The sequence below is a fragment of the Nothobranchius furzeri genome, chromosome 8 (genome assembly GCF_043380555.1).
Source record: "Nothobranchius furzeri strain GRZ-AD chromosome 8, NfurGRZ-RIMD1, whole genome shotgun sequence".
Taxonomy (NCBI): Eukaryota; Metazoa; Chordata; class Actinopteri; order Cyprinodontiformes; family Nothobranchiidae; genus Nothobranchius; species Nothobranchius furzeri.
This window is the reverse complement of record NC_091748.1, coordinates 59,039,334-59,054,621: the sequence shown is the minus strand read 5'-3', so window position 1 is coordinate 59,054,621 and position 15,288 is coordinate 59,039,334. Positions and strand designations below refer to the sequence as shown.

Sequence of the window (15,288 nt, the reverse complement as noted above, 5' to 3'; positions counted from 1 at the left end):
GATTATCTACACGTCACGATCACCAGGCAGCACACTTTTTTGGCATTGAAGTTCTGGACAATCAAGCACGGTGTATCAGATGCTCGGGGCGGTCCCGATGTCCTTTCTAACAAACCAGAGCACTCTTCTCCATGTCACACACATCAGGAATGTCATAAACAGTCAACCAGAGCTATTACAGTAGTCAGATGTGTCTTTAAGCTTGTCAGATGGGGAGAATCGGGTCAAAATCTGCATGCTCATTCTCGCTATGTGAAGTGGACCTTACCAGATGTCTTACTAATGTTCTGAATCCACAACATTTATGTTAGTTTGGGACATGCAGTTTAATCTGCATCAGTCCAGCGACGACTGAGATGATTTAGGTGAGACTTGTTTGAAATTCAGTTGTTTTTTTCTCCTGACAAAATAATCTGCATTAATTGTTCCCAAATTAAATGCTGCAGTAGTGGCTGCCCACAGATGAAAAATAATCAGACAACAAGGTCGTATTTTTAAATGACCAAACACTTTATTAAACCAGAGTCAAAATTTAGCATTTTGACATTGAAATGGACCCTCGGGGTAAAATGTGACACCCTGTCAGGCAGCAGCGGCTAAACGCTCTTCAGGCAATAAAAAAACAACCTTACGCTGTTTTCAAGAAGAACGCTTCTGCAGTTCACACACTGAAGGGTAGGGGTCGCTATAGCAGAAATGAATGAATGAATAAATGAATGAATGAATTGCAAACAGGATATCCACTCTTCTAAAACAAACTACACTTTTAAGACTTTCTACAATTGTTGAAAAGGGCATTTTACAAAATTACAGGTAAAAAAAAACTAATTTGCTAAAATATTTTGCACCAGCTGTAGACACTCAAACATGCTGAATGGCACTAGAGCCCAGAAGGAAAAAGTCAATGACCAATCACAGCTCCTTTCGTGAACCCAATAGCTATTTTTCACGCTATCTGTGTGTGATGAGTAACCCTGCTTTGGACCATCTCATTAACCAAGCATCCAGCTTCGCTCAACTCTACATCTCACTCTGTTCAAGAACAAAAGCTGATGTCTAAAGTCAACATTTAAAAAAAATGCAAAAAGAAAGAAAGCTGAATCAGTTCAGTACATTTTTGCCTAAATCAATGGAATTCTTATTAAACTTGCAACAGTGATGGTAAAAATGTATTTGTTTATGTTTGGCCTCAGTGTTCACCTTGCTGCTAAGCAGAAAGTCAGGACAGCAGGACCTTTTGACTTCTCCTCTGGCACATTGCAGCTTCTGTCATGTGAAGATATATGAATCACACGTCCAGGCATCATTACTTATGTGTCCATGCCAGCATGTCCAAGGGCAGAAAGAGGCAGACATGACTGCATACAGGTATCACATATCTGCTAAGCTTGTTTAGTCAATGAGCGTGTAGTCTGGCACGTAGTTTTATTGTTGTGGAAGTGCTCTTTTACTGCCGTACATCTGCCAAGCCTGCAGACGTTTAGGTTACTGTAGCCTTGATGTATTCACCCAGCGCTTCTTTAGGAGCCCAGCCCTTCACTCCTCAACAACTGCATCTTTAAGTATTGTATTTACAGACTCGCCTGGCAATTTCCCCTTTCATATCATTCAGAACAACTGCAGGAAAGTGTTATAATTTCATCTTTTCAATGCCATTTCCACATAGGAGAGCTTATATGACTGGTTGTCATAAATCTATTCACACTAAAACCCTAAAGAAATCCCATTCATTATGTTTCAGTATGGTTTTGTTGAATTCCTGTCGCTTTAAGCTACAGTAAGATTATTCAAATGAATTCATCCTTCATTGAGTGTGCAAAAATAACATCAAAGGTTCTTATTTTCACTACAGCGTTGCACAAATGAGCTTCAGAAATGAATAAGTGTTCATGTGGCCAACAAAGGCTCTTCACATTTAATGTAACAAGAGTGAGAACAGCTTGAGTTCATGTTTCATTCATCTGAGTTTACTGTACGCAGCTGGTTGGTTTGTGGTTGTGAGTTAAATGTGACAGAAAGCAGAAACAACTATTATCTGTGTTCATAAGATGAATGAAAATGATATCTATGGATGCACGTTAATTACAAGGATGGTGTACGAAATTTGGTTTTCTGTGGAAGGCTCTCCTGCAATTATGTTACATAATCCCCGGCTCAGAGAGACAACGCTGAGGTGTAAAACAGAAACAACACCTGCTGTTTAGAGTTAAATCAAGACGAGGGGTGTTGGACATCTGCAACTCAAAACATACATCTCCTGCTAGAGGTAGAAAAACGAATTTTCACATTCAAACTGCAATTAGAAACAGCCTTGATAGCAAATTTGAGCAGTTTCATTTGTTCCCCGTTTAGCAGGACAAGTATGATTACTTCAGTTCGATGTTATAAACTGCCTTAACCATCTGTTGTTATTTTAGTGTATTTAAAGCCACAAGTCTCCTTCATTGTTTGGATCAGTATTAATATTTTTGACTGCTAAACAGGGTATGCATTTGTGATCTGATTGTTTATATATATATATATATATATATATATATATATATATATATATATATATATATATATATATATATATATATATATATATATATATATATATATCAGATCTTTCTAACAGAGCACTTAACAGAGAATATTTCTAACAGAACACATCACTCCTGGACTGCAGGTTTACTGGTGGTTCCTAGAGCATCTAAAAATAGGATGGGAGGCAGATCTTTTAGTTAATGGGCTCTTCTCTTGTGGAACCAGCTACCAGCTTTAGTCCATGAGGCAGACACCTAATCTACTTTTAAGACTAGGCTTAAAACATTTTTATTTGATAGGGCCTATGGTTAAAATCTGATGTTAGCCCAGGTTTGAGTGAGTGGGGGAGTAGAGAGAAGTTGAGTGCACTGCAGGGAATGCAGTCAGCTCCCCCTTGTCCTGCCTCCATCATGCTTCCATCTAAACGGCTAGGTTATCCAGAGTTATCGCTGAAGTTAAGCTGCTATAGGCTTAGACTTCTGGAGGACATACTGACCACTTTCCACACTCTACTACTTTCTTCTACCACTTCTCTCTTATTGTATTATTTCCTGCAATTTCAGCTGTTGACTTTATTTTCTCCCTAGAAGAAGCAACAATGGTGTTCTGTTGAGCTCCTGATAATAACATTTTACTTTCTTTGACATGGAATGTGCTACTAGTAGTTCACCTGTTGAATTAATTATATATTCACTTAAGATTAAGACAATAAAGTTTATTTCTTACTAAACAGAAAATTCATTAAGAAATCACAATGTAGCCACAGAAACGTTACTTCATATATATGTTGTGTGTGTGTGTGTGTGTGTGTGTGTGTGTGTGCGCGTGTGTGTGTGTGTGTGTGTGTGTGTGTGTGTGTGTGTGTGTGTGTGTGTGTGTGTGTGTGTGTGTGTGTGTGTATGCTCTGTCTTCTCGATCCCCAGTGCGTCGTGGTGGATGGCTGCTTATACTGAGCCAGGATCCTCTGGAGGTTTCTTCCTGTTAAAAGGGAGTTTTCCTCTCCACTGTCGCTAAATGCTTGCTTTGTATGAGGACTGCTGTAAAGTCATAATTTGTGATTTGACGCTATATAAATAAACTGAATTGAAATGAATTCCTCAATGCATTAGCAACACAGAGTCTAATTAATTGTGTTTACTTGTCCTGAAGCAGAAAACTCCAGGAACAGGAGGAGGAACTTGACAACTGTAACACAATTTTATTTTCACAAAATAATTCCTTAAAAATTAACAACCTGAACTTTGCAGACAGAGTATTGACAATTTACTGCTAAATTAGATCACTATACTACTGTTTTGACATATTTATAAATTAATTTAAGAGAAAAGCAAATTACAGATTCAGTACACAGTCTTCAGTGTCCTATCCAAGAGCTGAGAACGACTCAAATGCAGGTAGGAACAAAGAAATCTGTTGAAGGAAACAAGGTACTGCCATGGCAGAGGATAAACAAACAAAGGTGGCACAGTCATACATTTGACAGCCAGCAAAGATGGGCACAGAAATCAAAGGCAGCAAAGGTGAGAGCAGAAACACAAGATATTTAAAAAATACAAATTTTAATTTTTGTTTCATAATTTCAAGCAGATTGTTTTCTTTTTGCTGAGCTTTGCTTTTGCAGTCACTTGTGTTTGAACAGCACTTTGTAGAGTTTCAAAAATTAAATTAAGATATACAAAATAATGACTGTTGAGGGAAAATGTGTGTTCTGTAATATTCATAAAACCATTAACAGGTGAAAGCATGAGGGTTGCCTGTTAGCCATTTTCAGTAATGGTTTTAGAAATAAAACATCTCATGAGTCAGAGAATTTGGGAATCTGTAAATCAGCAGGCATGGAGAAACACTTCATCATCCCTCAGAGGGGGAGGATTCACATCTGGCACAGTGAAGGGTGTATTTGTTTGTCAGTACCTCTCATCCATGAGAAATCATGTTTCCCTGGAGGACCAGCCACACGCTCTCTGCACTCGGGGCCCTCAGATGCCGGGTTTGTGGAGCAAATTAATTCCCAGTTGGAGAACGACTGTTATGAATGGGCTGGGCACCGAAGATGGATGAGCAACTGACTCTCCTGCACGGCTATCTGCTCCCGCTGACAAAGATGCTGGTGGTTGTCCTACTTTTGTTGGAGGGAAAATGTAGCTTTGTACAGTAGCTCAGGGGACTCACTGCGTGGGGCTCAGAGGACTGTCGTGGTAACTACACTGAGCAGAAAAGCACCTGGAGCAAATGGCTCCAGGTGCTGTAGGTGATATAGCTCTGGTTTGTAACTGTTTGTTACAAACCAGAGCTATATCACCCTGAACGGAGAGGGTGATATAGCTCTGGAGCTGCAAATATGGGTGTTTAACATTGATTGTAGCACTTTCAGACACAGGCTCTTTTTACGTGAAAGATTGTTACATTTTGCTGACATCAATTGTGTGTTGTCACATGTGTGTGTGTGTGTGTGCGTGCGTGCGTGCGTGCGTGCGTGTGTGTGTGTGTGTGTGTGTGTGTGTGTGTGTGTGTGTGTGTGTGTGTGTGTGTGTGTGTGTGTGTGTGTCTGCGTGTGTTTGTGTGTGTGTGTGTGTGTCTGAAACTCATGTTTTACAGGCCTTATGAGATGCAGATCTGCTATCCAGACACTTTTCCTGCTGAACCTGTTCTGCTAAATGTGTATCTAAAAACATGAACAGTTTGATTCTCTTCATTACAGTAGAAGTATAGATAAATTAAGTAATTAAAGGGGACACATTATGCAAAATTCACTTTTTGCATAATTTTGTGCTGCCATGTGGCTCTCTACTGCATCTATAAACACTTCAAACATGAACAAAACCCATCCATCTGTTTTCTGTCAGTGTTTGGATTTAGGATTTTTGTGCTGAAAACAAGCATATTCAAAAAGTTTCCATTTGTGACATCAAAAATGGGGAAATTAGAATAGAACCACCTGTACCTGTATGAGAGAGCTCCTGCTAGAAGAGCAGCAGCTCAACTCACCTTATTGCGGCCTGAGCACAGGATGGGTGCGCGTGGCCAGCTCCAGCTTGTTCTCTTAAAATGACAGAGCCCCGAAACAGCTCATTCTGGAAGTCAGTGAAACGTTAGTCCTTTAGTGCAAAGAATGTAATGAAAATATTTTGTGTCAACCGTATTATAACTTAACCCAGTTGAAGAAACGATGTGTGTTTTCCCTTTTGCTAGGAGGCAGTACATATCTAAATCATTGCTAGCAAGCTGTATTGTTGTGTTCGAGTAAGTTCTTACCAACGGATGGCTATTAGGGTCAAAAAACTCTGGGAGCGCAACCTCCAGCAAAATGACAAGCACATCAGACAAACTTTCATCACTAGCAACAAGCAAAGAGCTAAATGTTTATGAATGACGAAAGTTTTGTAACTGTTTTTTTCACTAATCAGTAAATGCAATTTGTCCTTACAGGCTCCCAAAGAGATAAACATGGTGTCGCCCAGAGACTTAGACCCATTCCCATGTACTTTAGACCTAATTTTTACATCAGTATGTCACCAAGCCGCCAACTTTTTTCAACAACTAGGCATCATGTAATTCACTTTCAACAACATTTCCATGGATATTTCCAGAGATTCATTGTGAAAGCCACACATTGTCACTTTAAACATATAAACTTTGTGTGCTACACAATTTTCTAACTCTTGAACCAGAAAAAGCAGGACTTGTGTAACATAACATTAATGGGATACTTAGCAACTAATTTCATTTTTATTTTTATTTTCTTGAGCCAGAATGTGCTAAAATTACAGGGTTAATGAAAGTCCACCCAGCCCCTATCCCCCCTGTGGCCAGAATATTCCACTTGCAACTTCAGAGTGGCAGGTTGCTCTGTTGTGAAAAAAACTGAGCTGACATACCTGACACTGCAGTTTGCTTCCGGCCCGTTGCCTGCATGTTTTAGATCATGAGCACAGCTGATTTGTTTAATTTACTGAAAAATCACTTCTGTAGACACTTAGGAAGGCTGGGGAGACATTTCAGATGTTAGATTAAGGTGTTACAAAGACGAATGCAAAGCAAGGAGATTATTTTGGTTCTACAAATGGATACAGGGAGTGCTAAAAGCAAGCGAAAACTGCCTAGTTCCCCTTTAAAATGTAGACATATCCATATAATGTCATTGCAACACATTAACAAAAATACAATAAATCTAACTGATCATCTCCACCTTCCTGTGTTCATTTCTGATCTTAATTCTCTTTATTCTTTTGACATTAATGATTTATTGATTTGTTTTTGATACAACACAGGTGTCCTTCCTTCTACTTATGCAGCGCCTGGGTGCACAGAAAAACAATACGATCTCTGGTTTTTGTTTCTCTGACATTTTAACTGGCCTGGCTGGTTGACAAACACACACACACACACACACACACACACACACACACACACACACACACACACACACACACACACACACACACACACACACACACACACACACACACACCTGATTCATGCCCATTTGTTTTATCTAACTTATCTATGTTTCAACTAAAAGCATCTTTCAAAACAGAAACCTAAAGACTGCTTTTGTGAAGTATATGAAAGTTGAGCAAGTATGATTCATCCTGCTTTTTATAACAAAACAAACTCCTTTGAAGGAGTCAATGAGTGTGTTTACATGCAGCCAGTAACCCTTTTAAAACCCGAATATTCACAATAGCCCGGTTCCGCAGGTCCATGTAAACACCGCCAAAAACCCGGATATGCTCATAACCGGGTCTTTAAAAACCCGGTTACTACACCTGGGGTAACCCTTTTCTAACCCGAATGTTTGGTCGTGTAAACGCATATCGAGATATCCCCATCAAAGCGTGTGTTCTGCGCATGCTCTGTTCACAAGCAATCTTGGTCTTTTGAGTAGCGAGACGTCTTGTATGCGCCAGAACACCGGAAGTAAACAACAAGTTGGGAGCAACATGGTGAGTCGCGGCACAGCACCACACTTTTGGAGTGACGAGGAAACCTCTGTCTTCATCGGTCTGGTGAAAAATATGAAGATTATGTCTTTTGTTGACGGCCGAAAGTACAGAGACAGCGAAATATACAAGAAGGTAACCGCATATTGCGTCTTGACGTAGTCCATACGTCCTGACGCTACCCCAACATCCGCATTTAAATCGGGTCATGCAAGTTAGGGGTAACTCTTTCTATTTATGCTCGTAAACGGGTTATTCTGATCAACTCAGAAACCCGAATACCGACCTTAACCCGATCATAACCCGGATATTGGCTGCGTGTAAACGTAGTCAGTGATCCGTGATGATATCAATGCAATTTGACTGCCTGTCTGTGGACACATTCATTAATTACGAGAAGCATTTGCCCTATAACCTGCATGCTAATCAACATTCACAGGTAAAGTTAATGAAATAAACAAAAATGCTGACTGATGTGAAGATCTTTTACGTTAAATGAAAATCTACGAGTTACAGCAACAAACCTGATGGGGACTGATTCATCTGCACACATCTAACACACACACTGGGTCACTCCTATCCTTCCTGACTGATATTTGTTATTTATTTTGTGTTACTGATGGATGACTCAAAGACAAACTCCTGTATATGTGAGGAAGAAGAAGAATCTCATGCAACTCCTGATTAATTGACTTGTATGTCTTTATAAGAAAATGAAGCAACAATGCAGATCCTTGTAACAACTCAAACACAAGAATTAGAGTTTCTCATATCTGCCGTTCTCTTTGACGGGGAACTGTGTGGTGAGAATTCCTCACACAGTTCATTCTCTTTGACAAAAGTCCATTTTTCTTTTGTTCAGTTTTAATTAGTTCTGTTTTCTGAGTGGGATGCGGTTTGCATTTCTTCTCTGTGGGAAATAGTAGAACTTTGGTGGGTGTGAAATTACATTAGTTTTAGATTACTGGCCAGTTAAAATGAGCAAACAGCTGCAGGAGGAAAACTGTGAAACTTTGCAGCAACATTCTGAGATTCGGTGAAGCACATCCCTCTGTTCTTCATTGTGCTTTGGTTTTTAACCCAACTCCTCAAAGGATTGGATTTTCGATGCAAAGCCTCATTGAAATTAACCTATGCACCCCTCTTTAATATGATAAACCTGTTACTATCATTGCTACTGCCTCTCATCAGTGTAGAAATACTAATTAATATGAACCGTGAAGGTCCGTGAATTTGTAAAGTTCAGATTGAGACAATTATCACATATTCACAAATCCACGAAACTAGTTTTGGATTATCATGACCTGGATGACTGAGAACCTTCACTAGCATATTCACACAGAACTTCCATATATTTCCTGCAGCCCCGGATCCAGTTCAGGATCATGGAAAACTGGGTTTCTATCTCCAGCAGCCACGGGGCAAGAGGTGGGAGATATCTGGTCTCCAGTCCATCAGAGGGCCACATAAACAGCCACTGTGACGGCCAAATTAGAGTAGTAATGTGCATTCCCTTGTCCGCTGGAGGAAACAGGAGTACCTGAAGAAAACCTGCTTCCACAAAGAAACGTTACAAAATCCACTCAGAAACGCCTCATTTGGGAGTTTTGTAGCCTTCTTGCTTGGAAACATCAGTTAATTCAATCCATCCAGGAAAATCACACGCTCAGCTTGTAACAACGAAAAAAAGATTTTACAAGTCATCGATGTGAGAATGTGTTTCTGCATAGTAAAACATTAGAAATGTATCGTTTTTTTCTAAATTGTGAAACTCGGCTTGGTTTCTTGCAGACTTTCAGTGTCTTTTCCTGCCTCATATCATCAACAAAGAAACCTGGAGCATGACTTCCAGCAGCAAACCATCTGCATTACCTCATTATTGTTACTCCTGAAATTGTTGGGCCTGTTAAGTTGCTCTTAATCAAAACCATGGTTCATTAAATCAAGGAGCCTTTGAAAAGAAATCTACCAGGACTCCTTTGTCACGCCTGAACTTCCCCACCATGGAGGAGGAAGATGGATGGACGCCAGCAGTGGAATGGGGAAAGCTCTGCATGAACCTGAGGTCGACATTAACTAATGAAGACCTAATCAGCTCTGATTTATGAACCTGTGTAATATTGGTGATGGGGATGAATTAGCAGGAACGGGTGTTGTGAGACTGTCACTCATGTATAAAATCTCATTGACTTGGTTGATTGCTCAGCTTTGTTTTTAATGAGTCTGGTGGCTAATATGCTATAGATTTAATTCAATTCAACTCAGTTTATTTATATAGCACCAAATTACAACAAGAGTCATCTCAAGGCACTTCACAAAGTAAAACATTCCAGCTGAGTTCAGTTCATTATGCCAATTAATCAAACTTTGCCTTTGAAAGGAACCCAGCAGATTGCATCGAGTCACTGACTGGTGTCAGAGTCTTTACAGCAATCCTCATACTAAGGAAGCATGCAGCGACAGTGGAGAGGAAAACTCCCTAACAGGAAGAACCCTGCAGAGGATCCTGGCTCAGTAGAAGCAGCCATCCACCATGACTCACTGGGGATTGACACCAATTATACTCTAAGCCGATATAGCTACAAGCTAACTGAGCAAATCCGGAGCTAACGGAGGTTTTAGCTCGAAAACCACATTTGCATGACTCTGACCATTCTAGGCTGTGATACTTTTATTGTGAGGCCTTCCTGCTTTGTCCACGGAAGGCCTCACAATAAAAGTATCAGAACCATAAGTGGTGAGAAAAACAGGGAGCTGGTGCCAAACTGTAGCAGTTATCGAATAAGAAGGGAGGACACCTGCTTCTGTTCTTCGTAGAGACACATAAACACTCACACCATAGGGTCACTAATTACCCTAACATGCATGTTTTTGGACAAATGCATGGGGAGAACATGCTAACCACACGCAAAAAGGCCACTGTCGAACCTGCAACCTTGCGAGGCAGCAGCGCTACCATGCAGCCTCTGTTGCATTTTGTAAACAGCTTTGATCACATGCATATGCCACACATTTATACAGCAACCAAACAGATTCACCAAACAGATAGCAAAACTTGCTCAGAGGAAAACAATCTCTGACCATTTTTGAAATTACCCTGCAACCATAACTACATAACTACTAAAACAGGAGTTTAATACAATAAATATGCAAATAACTGATATCTTCAGAGACCCGATCCACTTCTGATCACCATTTGCATCCATTCAAAATCTTCCCAGAGGGAGTCTGAATATGATAATCAAATTATGTAATAATGCTGTGCTTAACTGAGCAAATATCTGAAGGCTTCAGAGCATCACTTCCATTAAGCATTTCAAAATGCTTTACAAGAACCTAATTAGATTTACTGTAAACACGAATGCCAAAGCAGGAAAAACCACTACGACGTTTTCATACGGTCAAATGTTTGTAGAATAATGCCATCTGAAGGAGTTCAAAGGGAGAATCAGCTTTTAAATTGTATAGCAAGAAAAAAAACATACAAGAGAGACAGAAATGGCCTGTTTTGGAGCTTTTTGTTTGCTAAACAGGAGCAGCTGAGCTGAATCAGCTCGTAGCATCTCAAGTTGCACACTCGCACAAAAAGAAACACGGCTGACATCCACACCTCAGCTTCTCCTTAACTGTATCAACCTTTTGCAACACTGGATACAGTAAATAATATTCACCTGTCAAAGCACATGCAACATTCACATGGACATCACAGGGCCGGACCAACCAGAAGCTGATGGAGGTCAGCAGAATCACAGGAGGCGAGCCCAGCATTGTGTCTCAGCCAGGCAACAACTGGCTGAGCCAATACCGTACATGCGGACCCGATCCACACCGGCAAACCTCCGGGACAACATTTGGCTACACTTGCGAGACCCAGCTTGTGCCAGGACATTTGATCCTTGGACAGGATGAAGGGGTAAAATAAACACCAGTTCTCCATGAACATTAATCCACACAATCAAGAGGGCCAGATGAACAAGAATGATCAGAGAAGAATCATGAGGATTAAACCAGGATGACGCTCACATTTTGCCTCCTGAGCTGCAACATAAAGAAGCCGACAAATCTTCTTCCCTGAAAATTATGTAATAAAGATGGAATTGTGAGTGTAGGAAATATGGGGAAACAAATCTGATAGCTCAGCCCACAAACAACCGACCGATGAACCAGTGTTGCTCCTGACAAGAAGCATCATTTAGAATTCCAAGTTATGGAACGCCAAAACTTTCAATTATTCATGCCACAAGCTTTTATCCAGAGGTCACATCAACAATGGGAAACAAGTAAAAGGGAATATTTTACTGGGAAAAAAATCATCATTCATTTACTAATCAATATGTAGCATGCATAAAATACATGCAAATGTGTTTTATTTCATGCCTGAATCCTTAGAAATTTCTAATGACTAAAGAGTTCTGAGCATTATTCAAGCCTAAATGTTTTATTTCATAACTGCATATTTGTATATTATTCAGTAACATTCCTCACATTTGTAACATAATTTCTTGTATTTTACATATTGTTAATGGAATGACAATAGTCACAAAATCTCAAGAATGCATTTGCTCGTTCGGTTTTGAACATGTTTTTCCACATCGATATGAGTGCATCTGCTCCAAACAGAGACCAATTTGTTTTTCATCCAGTGAACGTTCGCGATCACCAAATTAAAACTTAACAAATGACTGAGACAGAGCGCTAACCTGGTTCTGATATCATCTTTGCATCAAAGTGAGCAACACGAATTTCATGCATGTAATGAGAAACATATAAAGGGTGGTAACTGAAACATGGATGGAACATGGAAAACATACAAAAGGGAACTGATAATAACTGTTCAATCAACATTTGAAAATAAAAACATCTGGAGGAACTTGTAGCAACATTTTGATGCACATCCAGTAAATACGCCTCCTTCAGCAACATGATAAAATATTAAATATTAGTAATAAAGCTCCAGAGTTTTGACTGAGGAGGAGTCTTTTATTACATAAGCAGTCGGTGACCTGAAGTCTCTCTGTTAACCAACAGCATTGTTTCATTCCAGACATCTCCAGCATTAGAGTGGCTTTATTGAGCCTCACAGAGGACTGCTGTTTTGGATTATCAGCACGTGACATCAAACATAGTTAGAGAAGCTCTGCTGCAGCTCTCTGATTTGGAAACTCAACTGAGTCTTATTTGTCTCAACTAGATCCGGGTTTATACGAATTGAATCTACTGTTCAAAATATGACGTCAAATTGGGTGACGTCAAATTAACTAGTTTGCGTGAAATCTATCAATATTGTGTATTGTACTGCTTCATCTGTCCCTGTGTTGACTTGTCTCGTGTTTACATTAGTTTTGCACCCGGACGTACAAAAGGCACGCGGTAGTTTCAGTCTTTTGGGATAATTAGTTGACTTATTTTGGACAATCAGCAAATATTTAAAAAACGTGCTGAGCATAACATCTACACTTGTTTCGTGATATTTAAATGAATTAAAAAAAAACAATTAAAACAGGCCCCTGACATGGGTGCACCTTGCTCACCTCAGTCCGTTAGTTCACGCAGGACAAGCAGCAGAGACTTACCTGTAAATGTCCCTGGTACATATTGAGCTCAGTCAGTCACGGATCCCTCCGTCTCCCGGTCTCTGCGCTTCTTCCAGACTTGAACCAGGCGGTGACAGAGCGTCAGACTGGAGCGGAAAGCAGAGTTTCTGGACAGGATGTCCGGAGAAGACAGAGCGGAGCTGTCCGCTGCTCTGTGGTGCTGATGAAGCAAGCGCTCATCCAGGATCTCTGAGCGCGGGGGACAGTGAGGCGCACCGGGAGCGCAGCTTCCTCGCTCACTGCCTGCTGCTGGGTGGTTCTCTGATGGAGAAGTGGTCGCCTTGCAGGAAAAAGAAGTGAGTCTTCATCTTCACAGCCTGACTCCCCCTCCCCCCCTCTCCCATCGGAGTGTTTCGATTCTTTTCTCTGTTCATTCTCCTCTTATAGTGCGCTCATGCTTCCTGTTTGCCAACAGCCCTCTCTAACCAACCCCTCCGGTACCTCTTCCAGAGCTGACATGGTCACTCCACAAGGAGGCATTCAAGCACATTTCTCCCTCACTTCAGAGCAGGAAAAAAAACACCGAACCTCACAGACGTGCACGTTTATTTATTCCACTAATTTGTCTTGATCAGAGCTGATATTTACTTTTAAATCTAAAATTATGATCTGCCCAAATCTATATTGCTACATTCTTCAGACTTTATGCCTGTGATTAATGCAAACTGGGGTGTGAACAATTTAGCTGTTGTTCTTTGTCATTGCTAATTAGTGGAATGAACAATTACATAACCCAAATCATGCAAGACTTACTGTGGTTTCAAGGAAGCTAATTATGGATAAAAAATAGAACACAAATTACCCTACAGTGTGTATTTATAAAGAGAAGCTGGTTCTGCTGTAATTAGCTATGAGAGTGTCTCCTTTATGAACTTCTTCAGATAAGTATTGTCAGTAAAAAGGAAAACTCAGTTTATGTAAAACTCTACCAAACACAAAAAACGTGTAACGTTTACCTAATTTATTCATAAAAATTCAATTTGCGACCAGAGACAGGCTTTTCTGTTTATTTACAGCTAGTTTTTATCAACAGCTTCCACAAAAATAAAATATAAATTTACTACTGAACTGAGTTGTTTTGGTGTTTGTGCTTTTCAAATTAAAATACGAGGAATCAACTTGTTCAAGGGTGAAATTGTTATTATTTGTTCATTTGTTATTGTTATTATTGGTCAAATGCTAGGGGTTGTGCAGGTCCAGTGTGAAAAATATATTTAAAATTATTTAAAGCAGCAAATGGTACAAGGTCAAGTTTTAGGTAGCTATGCAAATTTAAAGGAGGCTCATAAATCATGTTTTGCTTAGAATTTTATAAATGAGCTGCACAGTGGCACAGTGGCTAGCTCTGTTGCCTTGCAGCAAAAAGAATCTGGGTTCAAATCCTGGCCTTGGGTCTTTCTGTGTGGAGTTTGCATGTTCTCCTTGTGCATGTATGGGTTCTCTCTGGGTACTCCAGCTTCCTCACATGGTCCAAAGATATGACTGTCCGGTTTACTGGCCTCTCTAAATTGTCCTTAGGTGTGTGTGTGCATGCATGGTTGTTTGTCCTGTGTGTCTCTGTGTTGCCCTGTGATGTACTGGCAATCTGTCCAAGGTGTACCCCGCCTGTTTGCCCAAAGACGCTGGAGAAGGGCACCAGTCCCCGGCGACTCTGCGTGGATAAGGGGGTATAAACAATGGATGGATGACTAATTTTATAAATCTGCAAAATTCATTAAACGTAGAAAGGATATTTAAATATTGAGTCTTTTGTAGTTTTTTAAAGCAATTAGTTAAAAAGCTATGCATTTTAGAAACATGTCTTTAAGAAGGTAATTAATTTAGAAAAAAAATACATGTTGCATTGATGACATCTATAAGCTGTTTTTATAGTGTTCTTTATATTATTGCAGATTTCTATAGACTATCAACAACATGTGTGAAGAGCTAAATAGAAATACAGCGTTTGTTGAAGCGACCCACACCTCTAACATGTTGTAATGTGTGGTAGAACACAGCAGTCCTTCGCTGTGTGAAGTGTTTTTATCTCCTTCATGTCTCACAGGTGAAATCAAATCTGGCCCCCAGGCTGAAGAATCTGCAGTATTATCACCACCTGGGGTTGACTTGACATTATTCACCAGGAATGCAATTCAAAAGGGTTGGAATTAAAAAAAGGTTATTTATCAAACTAAAATAATTTTCTTTTATGTACACGATCTGTTTTCTGCACCCATGATCAACAA

The 15,288-nt window shown here is 40.0% G+C and overlaps 1 protein-coding gene across 3 annotated transcripts in view; it reads right to left on the bottom strand.

Moving 5' to 3' along the window:
• Window positions 1-13,201, bottom strand: part of pex5la (peroxisomal biogenesis factor 5-like a) — a 159,492-nt gene extending 146,291 nt beyond the window's left edge. For all 3 annotated transcript variants that reach the window (XM_054752331.2, XM_054752332.2, XM_054752333.2), the window contains exon 1: window positions 13,043-13,201. In XM_054752331.2, the coding sequence (XP_054608306.2) occupies window positions 13,043-13,063 (21 nt within the window). In that variant the 5' untranslated portion in view covers window positions 13,064-13,201. The remainder of the gene's footprint in view (window positions 1-13,042) is intronic.
• Window positions 13,202-15,288: the final 2,087 nt, after the last annotated feature.